Source organism: Pieris rapae, chromosome 8 (genome assembly GCF_905147795.1).
Source record: "Pieris rapae chromosome 8, ilPieRapa1.1, whole genome shotgun sequence".
NCBI classification, from domain to species: Eukaryota; Metazoa; Arthropoda; class Insecta; order Lepidoptera; family Pieridae; genus Pieris; species Pieris rapae.
This window is the reverse complement of record NC_059516.1, coordinates 391,722-407,549: the sequence shown is the minus strand read 5'-3', so window position 1 is coordinate 407,549 and position 15,828 is coordinate 391,722. Positions and strand designations below refer to the sequence as shown.

The following is a 15,828-nucleotide window of genomic DNA, read 5'->3' as shown; positions in this document are numbered from 1 at the left end:
TAAAATACATAATATATGGTACACTTAGAAAGTCCTTCGAAGGGATAACGATAGGCTATTTACTAGTCCACTTCGATAACTCAATATTCAACTGTAAGCCCGATAATTAAACACAAAGCAGAAATTCATTGCAGAAAATTTGTTGCTGAAATGTATCACACGAAAATGAATATAATTTTATATTATAAATACACGCGAAACCAGAACCTATAAAAGCATGATTGTTTTGTTTGTTTTTCAGATCTTCCGTCTTTACTTAATGGGTCTAAGATATGCTGGATTTAATATAACCTCTTTGACGTCACAATGTCTTATAATTCGATGGAGCCGGCTGGAAAAAACATGATATATCGTAGAAGTGTATATATCGTGAAGCGTACCATTTAATGCTGGAAGTGCAAGAGAGAGCGCGGAACGAGCGACAATGAGGCATAATCCATTCTGAATATCCATACAAAATATCGGTTAAGTTTTTTTTTTTGCTTTTTTTTAATCCAACTATCCACCCATCAGTTATTTCTTACGACGTTGTCACGTTCAAATATCGTCAGTAAACCGACTTTATAGCCAAGCGACTTTTTTTAATAGAATTTCGCATCTAGGTTCGGGCTGTTTTGGCGAGCGTAGTTCGGGCGGAACGTTTCCCCACACTAGGACGTCTCCTGCCTCCTGCGAGACTCGACCTGAGGCCTCGGCTTGGACCGTCGCGGTGGAGTCAATCGCCTGACTACTAACTTGACCGAGCGTCAAAAGCACTATTGGTGTACTGAGGATCAAACCTCAGAGTTTGAGGAGTCGCAATTTCAAGCCAGTAGGACCAAACTGCTCTCAAGTAAATGACTTGAACTATTTACAACTAATGCAAAGAACAGAACATATACACTCAAGGATTTTGATACCACAGCTTGTACGACTATATTGTTGTGATCATCTTTAGTCCATTTTGCAATAAGATTTGAACAATTAAGAAGCGTTTGCTGCGCTCAATGCATAAATGATAAAACTGAATGTTTCGTATAAATTTTATAACCAAGCCTCGAGTTTCAATAAATATACGATAAAATGAAAAGATACCTCATCAAGTTCGACAGCGAATGACAAATATACGATTCATTTATCCGTAACTGAGTACTTGTCATTATGTGCTGTTTTTCACAGACGTATGACAATTTTAATAACGTTTAAATGACTTTTATTTCTATGTTAACAATTATGAGCAGTAATGATCAGCTATCACAATCAATTAAATGCCTTTGACTATTTAATTAGCGATAAATGAACTGTATAGTAATTGACCTTTGATATTTTACAACCATTTGGAAATACTTTTTTGTATAATTAATTGTGTTTCATGTTATAATTATTCTACTCTATGATTGTCTATGATGATTGTTTGTCACATTATATCGTATGACATACATCATGTATATACATCGTTTTTTTTAATATATTTAATTTGAATCTGTCTTTTTAATCTTTGTATTGAATTTAAATAATTTAAGTTCATTTCTTTATTTCTGGGAATATAAAAGTAATAGTGGAGAAGGATTGGCTATCTATTGACCTCTCTATAGAGGTCGTGTTAAGCATTGATATGCACTTAATTTTGATTATGTAGAACTCAAATAATGGCTACTTTTATAATATATATGTTAATTAAGTTTAAAGTTAATTTTATTGTAACTAATAGGTAACACACAATACATTTTTGTTTGCTTAATAGTTTTTAAGCCTTAACCTCGTCTTTTGTAGATATGACGTTTTATACTAACTAAATTACATACGATTCTCTAACTGCTTATAAGTTTACACAAAGTTTTAATTAAACAATATAAAAAGCAACGTAATCAGTTAAAAAGAACTATAACAAGGGGAATGAAAAAATCATTGTTACCCTCATACAACCTACATTATACAGAGCATAGAATAAAAATAATTAGTGCAAAAAATCCTCACATGGGCACCCTTTTGTTTCGAAAACAATGCTTTCCAAATGTGCCTAGTACGAGCTAATGGACTGCGCTGGTATGTCTCGAATTTCTTAGCGATTCCATTCATTATGTATTCCTCTTGAACAATAATTTATGAATGAGAAAATTGCAGTTTACGCCGATCGGGACATGCGCGTAAAGTTTTATTGATTGTCATTTATTTTATAGGAATTAAGGTAATATTTAAATTATGTAGAGGTATTTGAGTAAAGCCTTCATACTAAGTAAATAAATAATAATATTGTCCTTTATCAGAATACCATTAAACCAAACATTACGTGTTCTATAAATGATACCAACAACACTTAGGAATTTAGTGGAATATTAAAAAAATTGTTTCATCCGTACTCATTTTTTAATAGAAGGGAAACGGGTAGGAGGCTCATTTGATGTTCGGTGATACAGCCGCCCATGGACACATTGCCAAAACGTTCGCAAGTGCCGGCCTTTTAAGAATTGTTTATAATGACGGACATAACATTCTAGCGTAATTTAGGATTAATGCGTAATTAGTCTAGCTAAAGAATATTTAACGTTAGCTCCAATAATTTAGAAATTAGTGCATTTAAACGCGTTTTTATTTTAATCTCCATTCAGTTATCTGTGTGCCCTTTGGCAGAGGCCTGCTATAAATCCCACCATTCCCTGCACTCGTAGTTCCTCTGTCTGCCATGTACGCCGCTGTTTCTAAATATTTGGACTATTCTTCTAAGTTGTCTTACTCTTTTTGCTGTATCTGTAGCACCAGTTTAGTAGTTTGGCTCTACTTTTTTGTTCCTCTTACCATGTTAAATTTCAATTACACTACTTTATTCTTTAAGATACTATCTTGTGTTTAATATGCCATATATTTAGCATTTAACTTTGATGTGAGACGACACAAAGTTACGCGAATGTAAGGACTCCATCTGTTTAGTATTAAACTTAGGTGTTGAGTTTAGTAATCCAAAACACACATCTCCCATATCTAGATTCAAAGTTCCAATTCGCATTTAACTTGGCTGTAACGTTACCCCAAACGATGCCTTAATGTCAAAACCACTAACATTAACTTTGACATATTCTACAGAATTACGATCCAAAACAAGTACATATTCCTAGATGAAAAAATCTGTTTTATTACATGATTATGCATTCCTTTTCAAGCACAAAAACATTATTTTATCTTATCTATCAATTTTATATTTTTTCAGGTTAGTCCATAATGTAGTATGTTCTACAATCAGAAAAACTTCTATGAACACTTTTTATGGTAAGTGCGGTAGAAATGCAGAGAGCCCCACGTTTTTTGAAAAGTGACTGGTCGTCGGAGATAGGGTGGTGATTTATTTCTTAAAAGGCCAATATGTGTACAGCCTTCTGAGCCTGACCCTTGACCATTTTGCACGCTTTTGTTACTAATGCACGGTGCATGCTTGCATGCTTATTATGTTCTAAATAAATATAGATAACATGATATTTTTTTTTAAATAGTTTGAAAAATACTCACTTTAATAAACAGTAATAATATAATTAAATAATAAAAAAACAAACAAACAGGAAATACGTAATAATAACATATTATTGAAACAAAATATAAAGAAAGTCCATTGGTGCATAGTCGATGATGGAACCTGGAAATGGATGAGAGTCGAACTCTAAAGCCACTAGGCCAACACTATCTACCATTACATGCTACTATAATTATTGGTCATGAAAAGGAGGACTTGAGATATAAACGATATGGCTTAGTATCTTATCATGTACCTATATATAAAGTTGAAAAAGTAGATAGATCTGCCGCATAATCGTTTTCCGATCGTGTAAACTCTACTTTTCACTTAAGAAGTTAATTGAACTCAGAGTTCTCTTTTTCCTCAGCCAATTGCTGCAATAATGGACGTCAACCTCAATTTGAGGACCAACATTTCCCATTTTAAACAAGTAGAAAAAGGTTTTACGCAATTGAACAAAAAAAAACAGTATGATTTTGATTAATTCAAAAAATCATTCGGAACATAATTATGTAACAGATTGACTATAAACATATTTTTGAAATAGTATACATTTATTATACAAGGTGAATTAATTAATTTTCTTGGAAAAGGTAATATCAATCGCATTCAAAATATATTTTCATTCGTAAATAAATGAAACGTTCAGTCCTTTGAATGTGGTCAATATATGGAACCAATAACGTTCACTGAGCGTGCAGGCACTGCTACTGCTAACTGTAAACAAAAGTAAATTTCAATTTGATGCAATATTATTTGCCGGCTTTGTTTGTGTAACAAGCATATATTAAAGCCCTTGTGGCATTTATACCATTCCAAAGAGCCTGCAAGTTCCGAACTTCTGGAAGAAATTGTGAAATTTTTACTTTGACTAATGTCCACAAACAGTACTAACATATTAATTAGTTCCTTGTTTAAAATTCATATTTTGATTCATCTCTTTCCAAATAAGTTAATTTGTAGCAAACTACTGTAACAGGATGAACCTTGTTAGCAGTTGCAATATAGGAGCTAACTTGACAACTCTTTAGTTAATATAGAATGATTACACAGAGTACAGTATATATAGTAACTCAAAGAAAACACCCGCGATCATATTTCCACTTACATCACTGTTGTTCTTTCAACTTATGACAGCAGTTTCACGCTCATCACAACTTGTAAAGGAAACATTTACTTTGTGTTGTTTTTAAACAAATATTCTGCTTCTAAAATGATGTTTCATTTTCTTTCATGTCACATTTTGTATAGAGACATTAGGTTTTAATTATTATCTTGTCACGCTTTGATATTTGCTTGCATTTCTTTTAAATGAACATTTCATTTACCGCCTTTTAAAAGGGTTCTTGCTTATAGATTGTATTGAGATACATTACTTTGTTAAAGCAAAAGACATATACATTGTCAAAGCAAAAAACCTACTGGTTTGATTTTTGAACATACAATTAGAACACTTTCTAAATCATATTAATTATATCATTGTAGACGCCAGAATATTTATCTGCTACAATCTTGGCAGCACAAGCATTGTTATTTAATTTATTAATTACTTTTTTTTATAGGTTTGGGAAAAGGAACGAAAATTGGACGAAATGCCCATCACACCCATTCTGTTGCTTTATTAACCCCGTGAAAGCAATTTGCAAAGTGAAAGAATCACGACTGGAACAGCATTTGCACAATAATTAAGGTTGTAAGTGATTTGAATATATTAAGTTTTATTAAGACCATTTACACAATGAAAGCAAATAACAGTCAAGAAATTTCACTCGATAAATGAAGAAAGATCTTAATTCACTAGAATCTTTTTATCACGGTCATCATGAGATCAGGTGTTGGGAGATTAGAGTAGGCTTGCGCTTGTGAATTTTCTATTGAAAAATACATAGATAGATGGGACCAAAGACCATAGAGTTTTATGAAATATGACACCATATTGGTCTTCACAAGAAAGTACTCAGAAGTATATTACTAGAGCAAATGTTTCTAGTTTATCGTAAATTAAAAAAATACATAAATTTATAATATACCTATCACATGTTTTAAATCATATTTGTAACATTCTTCAGTATTACAAAAGATTAAAATAATACTGATAGATAAGACAGATTTGATAACAATTGAATTGGTTACGTTGACCTAATAAGGTGAACACACACAATTTGTTAAAGTAACATTTTGCATATTATATAGAAAACAATTCTGGCACTATCCTGGTTTATCATGTGTTTCATGGGCAAGCACAGCTTTCTGTGCCTGACACTCGCCGTCGAATATTTTAAAAAAAAATTTACGGCCAAAAAAAAGCTGCTTTTTACAAGGGCGATAAATAAAATAAAAGATATTTTCGTTATTAAGCTCATAATTTTTTTATCAATGTTAATATTAAGACAGTTACTTAAAATAATATAATTAATAAATTACTCTAAAAAATAGGAGTATATATAGTGAGTTTCATAATAATAAAACAAATTAACGCATAATTATTGTTAATTAGCTGCATTTCAATGTTACAATTTCTTTTATTAACGATAACCCGGAACATTTGTATGGAATAGTTTAAACTGAGAAACTAGTCGAGAGTTATATAATAAGACCGAAATGTGTATAGTTCATAGTTACCGTCCGTATTTTATATGCGACATTCCGTACTTTGTCCACAAAAGTAGAAATCACAACAACAACCATAAAAGATGCAACGACCTCGTGATATAGTCGCCTGGTTTAACTTTTATTTATGACCGACAACGATTCGCAACTTGAGATGATTCTTACAACAATATATATTACTTCAAATTATTTTTCTAATAATCTATTAGATAGATGCCGTTTCAACAAAAAATGTAATCGTACCACCGTTAGTTGTTTTTAATTTTAATATATAAAAATTAAAATACATATAGTTTAGTCAAGAACAAGGAAATATTTTTCAAAACATTTTTGGAGCAAACGGGCAGCAGGAGCCTCCTGATGAGACCCTGATTTTAAGTGATACCGCCGCCCATGGACACTCTCTAGATGCTAGAGGGCTCGCGAGTGCGTTGCCGGCCTTTTAAGAATTTGGTTCAAATATTCGACATAGGTAATTCACATAAAATGTAATTAAACTTCACAAAGAAAGCAAACTAACTTTAACCTTTTGGTTAATTTAATAATGTAAATAGTACTCTTAACCCATAGCCAAATTTACTACTTTACTTAAATTTTCGAACAAATACAAACACGTATATCTACAAGTTAGCGGGACATATTCCTGTTTTAATGACCGCGCGAATGCGAGCACTGCTTAGCCTCTGTTATTATAGCCCATAAATTCTAAAGACAAAACTACCAGTTACAGTTATTGCAGATATAAAAATCTCAATAAAATCCTAACAATTTGCAGCTTTGAATCCTTTATTCCAGCAAAAGAGTCTTCGCTTTAGCAGTTCACAAGTACGCACTTAAAACATTTCTCGTTGTTCTGATTTTAACCTCATTTCAAACAGTGGTCACTTCGACGAATGGATCTGTGTTCCAAGGAATGACATTGTAATTGCTCCATACGAAATTGCCTTTTAAACTTAACGGTGCCTCTGTTGCTAGAAACAAAACAGCCTTAGCGCCTTCCTCGTACACCTTTGTTGACTTCCTATCTTCTTTACTAGATAAGCTGCCGGGATTCACGCAGTTTATCATTACCCCTTGTTCAGACCATTCTCTATGTTGGAGAAAAGTTACAGCGTTGAGGGCCACCTTACTAACGGCATGCATACTCATACCCCAACCTTCTGTTTTCTCAATTCCCCTTCTGACGGCTTCTTCGTACTCCTGCATCACAGCAACCAATTCATCTTCTGTAATGTTTGGATTACTAATTCTCGCTCTGATCTCTTCATTTTTGATCGTAGCCAAGAGCCCCGCGGGACCTGACACATTAATAACTCTGGCTTTTTCTGTCAACAGAGGATAAACAAGTTTGCCAAAATTTATGTAACCATAGAAGTTTACACTAAGCGTCCGGCGTACTTTTTCGGCTCGTGCCAAGTTCTTCTCTGATACATAATCCGTATTATTTATCAATAGCTCTATCCTCTCGTCTCGGTCTTGAATGAGATGCCGTAAGTTGATGATACTCTTCGTATAAGTTATGTCCATTCTAAAGTATTCGAGATTAGGGTTTTTGTCGAGGGATTCGTAAATGTGATAGCCGATAGTTTCATCTTCTGTTGTGAAGTAGATTTTCCCATCGTAGATTGTTGCGAGTTTCTTCAATACATGATATCCTAGGTTGCTGGCAGCCCCGATGACTACAGCGACGTTCATGTCTAGACTAGCGTTAGGTTTAAATAGTACTAATCGCTGTTATCAAAGGCCATCGCATCCCGCGCCGCTATCAGGAAAATGACAGTGTGCGTTGAATAAGATAAGTTTTGTTGGAGATAACGTGAAAACTAGTGTATTTTTACGTCTCTTTTATATAGGTATTTCAACATCAAGTAAAATATTATTATAACGTTGTTTATCTGATTATCTGTTGATCTATAGTGATTTTTAAATATCTATAAGTTACATTTTATAAATGAAAATAGTAAAAAATTCTATCAATTTTAAGCCATAATATTGTAAATGATAAAAAATAATGTTATAAAGATTACGTAACATATTTAGTATGTACTAAATGATTCGCATTTCTGATTTATATATCAAATGTGTTATTAATCAGTACAGTTTTATTGATATCGATAAATGACTTCTGGGCAGTGTAAGCGTTATCATCTCGACTCATCGGTTGCGTCAACAAGTTCAATGTCGGGATGTAAACATCTCATTAACAAACAAGCCGTGGAATTTTAAAGCAAATAAATAACTGAAAACCCGAATGTATTGGGAAAATTAATTAAATCTTTCCGTCCATTTAACAAGCATATTTATTTCTGACACAAATAAGTGATGATAGTTTTAATAAGCACAGATGAATTATATTTTTAATAAAAGTAACAAGATACATTACATGAAGATAAAAATACTTGAAAACAGGCAAACATGCATGACAAACAAACTGGACTTAAACTAATCAACAAAAAGAAATCAACTTTGACGTAAAATATTTCATCATATAAAGAATAATGTAAATTCGATAATTGCAAAATTTGTCAAAATATGAGCAATAGGTGTCTGCATAATAATTTAGTTATCTGCTGCATTGTTTTTATAACACTTTTTTTGTTCTAGGTCCATGGTCTAAGCTCTTCTTCACCTTGTAAAAACTATTTTAATAGAGTAAGCCATATAAAAAAAAGAATTAATCGCCCCCATTATTTTTTTACTTTTATCTCTCTAAAATTAAAGTCTGTAAACATAAAATAATCTTGGTGGACAATCCAAATGTTCTTGGTAATATTCATAATGTTACAAACCTCATATTTGAGGCCATTTTTTGGCCTGAATTCTTTGGGCAATTTTCTTTCGTACCTTACAGCTACTATCAGTTTTCTCCACATCTCTTCTCTTTTAAGGTCGTAGACAAAAACGTTCCTAACGATGAATTTTTTTATAGTATATCTACCACCGCCCATTCGTTTGCCCCGTTCTATTATAAAACTAAGCTACTTATGATTTTAAATAATTAATTAAGGACTGATTACCTAAAAAACCATGAGGTTATGGACTCTATAGATACTATTGTCTTTCAGAAGGTGGTATTATCTTTTTTAGTGAGTCTTCAAAACTGTTAAATTGTGGAACGGCAGACACCATTAAGTGACATTCTGTTCCGACGTCTCATGAAACTCAGTTTCCGGTATTAGTAATGTTGAAATTGATCTCCTATGAAAAACATTATTTCATTATTGAAACCAATACAAAAGTGTGTTTTATTTATTTTGTATATATTAAAACTCAATATTTTATATTGAAAATTAACTTATACATATTATAAATAGCAAATAATATATTCTGATCAAACAAATATAATCCGAGTATGTAAAATATTTGTTCACTACTTTCATATTTAATATTAAAACTGCATTTAAATCAAGTAAACTCTGCATGTATTTGTCCCGATTACATAAAGATCTGTGCTTCTAAACAAGAATATTTGTTTTTATTCGGAGCTTAAAAACAGAATTTCCAGGGTCAAGTTTTTGAATTACCTTGGACAAGACACTTTTGTTAAGGTGACCTTTCGAAATAAGGTAAATAATTTTACGAAATTAAAGAACTCAAAATTTGTGTTTTATAATGAAAACGTAGTATCGCTTTAACGATATCAAGTCTGAATAGCGACCATTAGGACCCAGATAATAACATAAATTTAGTGACCTTTAAACATGATAATTAACATGGCTTCAGGTTAATGAGCCAATTTTGGTCCTAGAGACAGGTAATGAGCATTAAGTGAAAGTACTTCGAGTGAATAAATAGGCCTTTTACCCTAATTGTTTTATCTAAATGAGGACACGCATATATTTTAGAATGATTTATTCTTGTATTTTTTTATTTTTTAAACACTGGCATAATCGCAAGGGAGACGATTATTTTTATATTAATACTGTTATATTTTGTATATATCCAGCACGATTATAAATTTGAGATTAAGTGAACGATATTTTCAACAAGCCATTTAATACTTTTCGAGTCCGTAAAATATAATAATGTTGAAAGAGACAGAAATACAAGAATTCTACAGCCGATAACAAGGATGGTAGTGCCGGTGGTATTTTAGAAACATCATTTAAGTTTATAAACACGCAAGAGTGAAACTATCATGTCTTAGAACAAAAAATTCGAGAATAGGTTCTATCAAACAACAAACCTAGCTATGAGCTGGTTAGGAAAAATTAAAAGCAACATAAATCTACTTCTAAAACATATAAAATACTAAATGCAAGAATGAATGCATGTTGATCCCACGAGAATGTAAGTACGTGCTCCTGCTGATAGAGGACAAATCTTTGTTTTTAATTCATTTTATTATTATTAATTAATTAAGATGGCGTTATGGTTGCAGTTCCTTACAAATGTTGTGTAAAAACAAAAAATCGGAAATTACAAAGAGTTGTGGAGATCTTATTGCCAGTTCTTCTCTTTTGTTCTAAGCCCTTGATTTGAGAACAGGCAGTAAATGTAAAATTAGAATTATATAACATTAATATTTATTTTTGACGTATATAAGTATGCATTGTGTTCCCTTTATGAAAAATGAAATTTATAAAATATATAGAAATAGTTGAAACATACATTTTGGGGTCATACCGGTTCCTCCATTTCGTTGGGTTTCACATGTTATATATTTAAAATGGGCGGGAAAACACTACTATTAATTATAAATAAAACGAAACTCAGCTGTAAACTTAAAACAAAGCATCAAAATAAGATTTACAAAAAAAAGTTATAACGTATAATGTCTGTATATAGATTGCCAGTCACGTAGTTTGTGAAGATTTCCAGCCATTATCGATATTCCACTGCAACTGGAACGTTCGCAAACTATTCCCCTGCTTCATAAACTACAGATATGTTGTATGGCTATTTGAGTATGTGGATTTTCAATTTCCTTAATATTTAATAACAATTGTAATATAATTGATTTTAATCAAATAGTATACTAATATTTTAGTTAGTTAATGATTGTCCCGCCCGCTTATTTTAAAACAGTGACGCTAGTTACATTTTTGAATCTGCGTCATGTCTAACAGTCAAATTACAAAGGAAAACTTTTCTCAAAATAGAAGACACAAGACATCTGCTATCATCCCTACGGTCCCTTTTATTATACACTCATTACGATTACACTTGTCATATTATTTTTCGTCTAATGATATATTTCAGAAAATTTCAGCATTTATTATACGTAATTTGTTACAGAGTGCGTGACTACATACATTTTTGCACGCCAGACATTCACATAGGAGAGCAAGCGTTATGGGCTGTACAAAGGGCATGTTTTTCTGTAGCAAGATCTAACAAGATCGATGTCTACGTGATAGTTCGTGACAGTACTTAAAAGCTTATGATGCGTTGTTTAACGGAGCAGGTTTTTCATATGCCACAGTACATTTATAACGACTGAAATTTTCATGCCCCTTATAATATTAACCGGTGTATTGTAAATAGTGTTCACTTTTAATATACACCGTATTTGTTTTATTAGTTACTCTATTTTATTTATTACAAAACAAACGGATACATCGCCATAGTAGAAACAAAAGCGAAGTTAAGTTAAAATAAAGTTAAGTACTGTTAATATTAAGTAGTGTTAATACATCAAATTAAGTGTTAAATCGACTTAGGGTCCTTCAAGAAAAGAGCGTACCAATTCTTAAAAGGCCGGCAACGCACTCGTGAGCCCTCTGGCATTGAGAGTGTCCATGGGTTGCGGTATCACTTAACATCAGGTGAGCCTCCTGCCCGTTTGCCCCCTGATCTATAAAAAAAAAGGTGTTGGACTTATGGGTTAAGCATACGACTCTCATGCCTGACGTAGATGCAAACCCCGGCAGTGCACCAAAGGACTTTATGTCTATATGCACACTCAACACACACAGAGCATACCAATTAATGTTAAAAACATTTAGTATTCGTATGGTGAAGGAAAACATTGTAAGTCCGGCGTTGGAACCGGCATATATTGGGTCTAATCCAAAAAGTCGGTGGCATGTGTCAGGCACAGCAGCCTACTTGCCTATTAGAATAAAAATACTCACGAAGCAAATCAAAGATCCAAATCTAGAAGGTTGCAATACCACTATATTTTTTTATTTGCTTAATATAGTTTCATAATAACATGTTAAAATAAGCAGACAATAAAATTTCGAAATTTTATTTATAAGCAAAATAAACAATTTAGCGATTAAACTATACTAATTTATTCACAAATAAAGCTGTACAGAGCCTAAAAAGGTTGGTCCGTTTGTGTTGTTGATATTAAACTATCAAACAAATGGACCAATAACAAAACTTTGAATTCTCAACTTATATACCATAATATAAGCTAAATAAAGATTGTGATATTTTATGACGAAGGTTATATAAAACCACAGAGTACTCAAGACAATACTGGCTTTAGAATAAACAATGCGGCTTCCCTATATATCGTCAGTGTACTCTGAACTATACTATTGGATACAATATCAGTATGTCAGAGCAAGACGCGTGCACCTGACAAAGCCTAACGAGCCTACTAGAACAACATCTCGACGTCATCATTTCTAACATTCGGCTCCGAGCTGCCTGTCTAACCTCTTATTTAACTCACGTTCTGAGATTGACATGCTTTTCCACTTTAATTTTTTGATAACACGTAAGTTATCTCTATCTAAACTTTATAAGGGACTGAATCAGCTATCGGTACTTGGGTGTTTGAAGCACATTATTTTCATTTTAGGTTTCATTATTGTTTTGTTTCCTTTTATAAATGTTTAAGCCTTTTTGTAGGTCAATATTATTCTATATCTGGCTAATTCGATTGAGCATTCACATCAACAAATGAGTTGATGTGAATGCTGCAAAAATTATTATGACTTTTGATTTTCTAGGAATTTATGGACTATAGAAAACATTTAAATTAATTCTCTCATTTTTAAGTTAAGCCTTTGTTGTTAGTTAAAAATGTAATCAGCTACAGTCACAGTAACTGCAGTGTAGTTTAGAACGTTGTAAATATATTCCCTTCCATTGTAGAAGTTAAGAAGTAAACAGCACCACCTTGTTAGTTCACTTTACAATTTAACTAAAGACGAAAGTCTGGAAAGTTCGCCCCGAAGGACAATTATTATCTTATTCAAACTTCACGTTTATTATTTTTTGAAGCAGCTGTAACAAACTTTCAATTTTTTAAACGGCTTAAAAAATCCTTAGCACAAATATTTGGATAGATTTATTACATCAAAAATAGCATCATTCAGTTTTAAAGGCAACAATACATGGGTATTTTCTTTAGTTTGTTACGAATTACATAAATGTATTACAAATGTAAGATAATTTAAAACCTAATTTTACTTCGAAATATCTAACACTATATTTGTTTAGAAAATGAAGAACGGCTTAATGTAGGAAGTTGCCAATTAATATATATAAGAGCTAATTGTCTTTTGGTTTCGGGTTCGAGAGATCAAATACAGCATTTGAGTTACCGCCGTTGAAATTATTTAAAATTTGGCGACACCAGTCCATGTGAAGGTGTTTCTGATCGCCGATCTAAAGTATGAGGAATCCATGTGGTACAAAGCTGCCTGACGCCTTTCTAGTGTTAGGTTTCACGTGTAACAAGAGTTTTAGATTTGCCGCCAATTCACAAAACAAATGACAGATGAATGAAACATTGGGTTACCAAAGAGTTCTAAAATTGAAATTAAAAAAGTTTTAACTAGAAATTTTTCTTACTGGCCAGTTCTGAATAATTTAAGTACTAAACGGAGACGGAGTGTCATTAAACGTGCTTGTTAGTTAGGTTGCCGCGTTAGAATATTGGAAGGGTGTTGGGTTCAAATCGATAGGATTTTCTACTCTATTTTGTGTATATTACAACTGTACACTAAATCATATAAATATTATAATTATTGGTAGTTCTATGAATATATAGGTATATCTATCAATATATAAGCTTAAAAGGGGGTTACTTAATTATCTCACTTCACTGAGTCATCAACTGTTTGGAAGCGATGTAATAACTACATAAAATATGAATTTATTCGTTATACAAAATTTTCAAGTTTTCGACTGCGACGACGTACATTGATAATGCCCATAAATAGCACGTGACATAGACGATAGAATATTTTACAACTCTGCACTCTTTTAAATGCAAAATTGATATTTTGTGACCACGACGTGACCGTACCGCGCGTTTCATATTTAAACCTCTCCTTTCTTTACGTAGGTGTAGATATAAAACGACAGTAGAATCGACGTAATTGCACTATTGTTTATGATCCATTATAATCAAATGGATGGTTATCAGCGCTCTCTTTAATTGCCAGCTTCTTCTCCTTTTTAGATAGAAAAGAAGATTCACAAATATTTTTTTTACTTTCACTCTGTAAATCTTTCTAGTTCTATCTTAATCTGTCAACTCTAATTCAAATCTCTTCAAAATTTGAATTGAATTCTATTTTAAAGATTATGTATATTATAATTCTATTTCATATATACATATATATAAAATATATTTAGGCCTAGTCAGCCATAATATAAATATCATTAAATTCTTTTCTATTACCAACCGTTACTGTGAAACAATTTTTAGAAAAAAAAGATTGCTACTATAATTAGTGCGCTCGCGACAGCGGTTAAAATTTACTACCATTTCCGGTTCGTGTGTCAAAATCAAAACTGACAATTGTCATCCTTCATATCTGAAACCGATTAAGCGCGAAATTCTAGTTGGAATTTTATACACATGCAACGTCATGCATGTGTATAAAATGTTAAAAGTATACGTGTTTTCATATTTAATGTGCCAAGGACAGCTGCTATTCAAGATACAAAATTTCAAGTTATTAATTACATGAAAAGAGAAAAAAATGGCTAAGATTCCAAATCAAATACTTAGATATGAAATGTAAAGACTTTCCCAACGTGTTTAAGTAATTTTTAACTTCATTTAATATATTTAACGGCTGAATAATTTTTATATTTTTTAATAAAGAGCAGTTCAAAATGAACTTCGTTGATATATATCTCTTTAAGCGGGTTTTATTTGCTAATAATGTTTTAGGATAACACAAACTTATACAATATATATATAACATATGATGTAATATATGTAATTGAATATGTAAATGATTAATTATAATTTTTTATTGTATATTTACTATATTTACTATATTTTATATTATTATTAAGTTTATCAAGGTTTACATTTAATGACAAGAACATATTTTAAAAATCAACCTACTAATTTGAAATAAAATTATTCTTAATTTTTAAATATAAGTACCTCGCTTTAGAAAATTTATTTTCTGTATTCTAAAATTTAAAGCTGCATCCTAGGGTATACTTCCCCAGCTTCATTTGAATGAAAATAGTGCGTACGTTGACAGGTCACTTCCCACGACCCGTAGCCGGAGGCAAATCGTAGGCAAAGTGTGTAAACACCTACTGCTGTTCAGCCGACGTATACTCTTGGAAATTCACACGAACTTGTGAGCTGCATTAAATATAAGTATACGACGATACTATGTATCAATCACTGTACATATCAAACTTTCGTGATTTAAGGTTCACTTCTTATTATCCGTGTAATAAATATAATCTAATGAATTCCGTTATTTTTAGGTAACCCGTTTTACTGAAGTCAAGCATAATATGAAACTAATAAATGTAACTTAGTATTATACATATATAATTTTGTTCAAAGGCAG

General features: G+C 31.9%; 2 protein-coding genes across 10 annotated transcripts in view; both read right to left on the bottom strand.

Annotated features, from left to right (window-relative positions):
* The window catches only part of LOC111001032 (disintegrin and metalloproteinase domain-containing protein 11), a 338,822-nt gene that overhangs the window by 289,192 nt on the left and 33,802 nt on the right, over nt 1-15,828 (bottom strand). The window lies entirely within an intron of this gene.
* Nucleotides 5,897-7,834, bottom strand: LOC111002340. Its single transcript, XM_022272491.2, has one exon. The coding sequence runs from the start codon at nt 7,787-7,789 to the stop codon at nt 6,965-6,967; it is 825 nt and encodes a 274-aa protein (XP_022128183.1). The 5' UTR covers nt 7,790-7,834; the 3' UTR covers nt 5,897-6,964.

Bases quoted from the DNA above. Each gene is read 5' to 3' on its own strand.
- LOC111002340 (XM_022272491.2), bottom strand. From the start codon at position 7,789: ATGAACGTCGCTGTAGTCATCGGGGCTGCCAGCAACCTAGGATATCAT.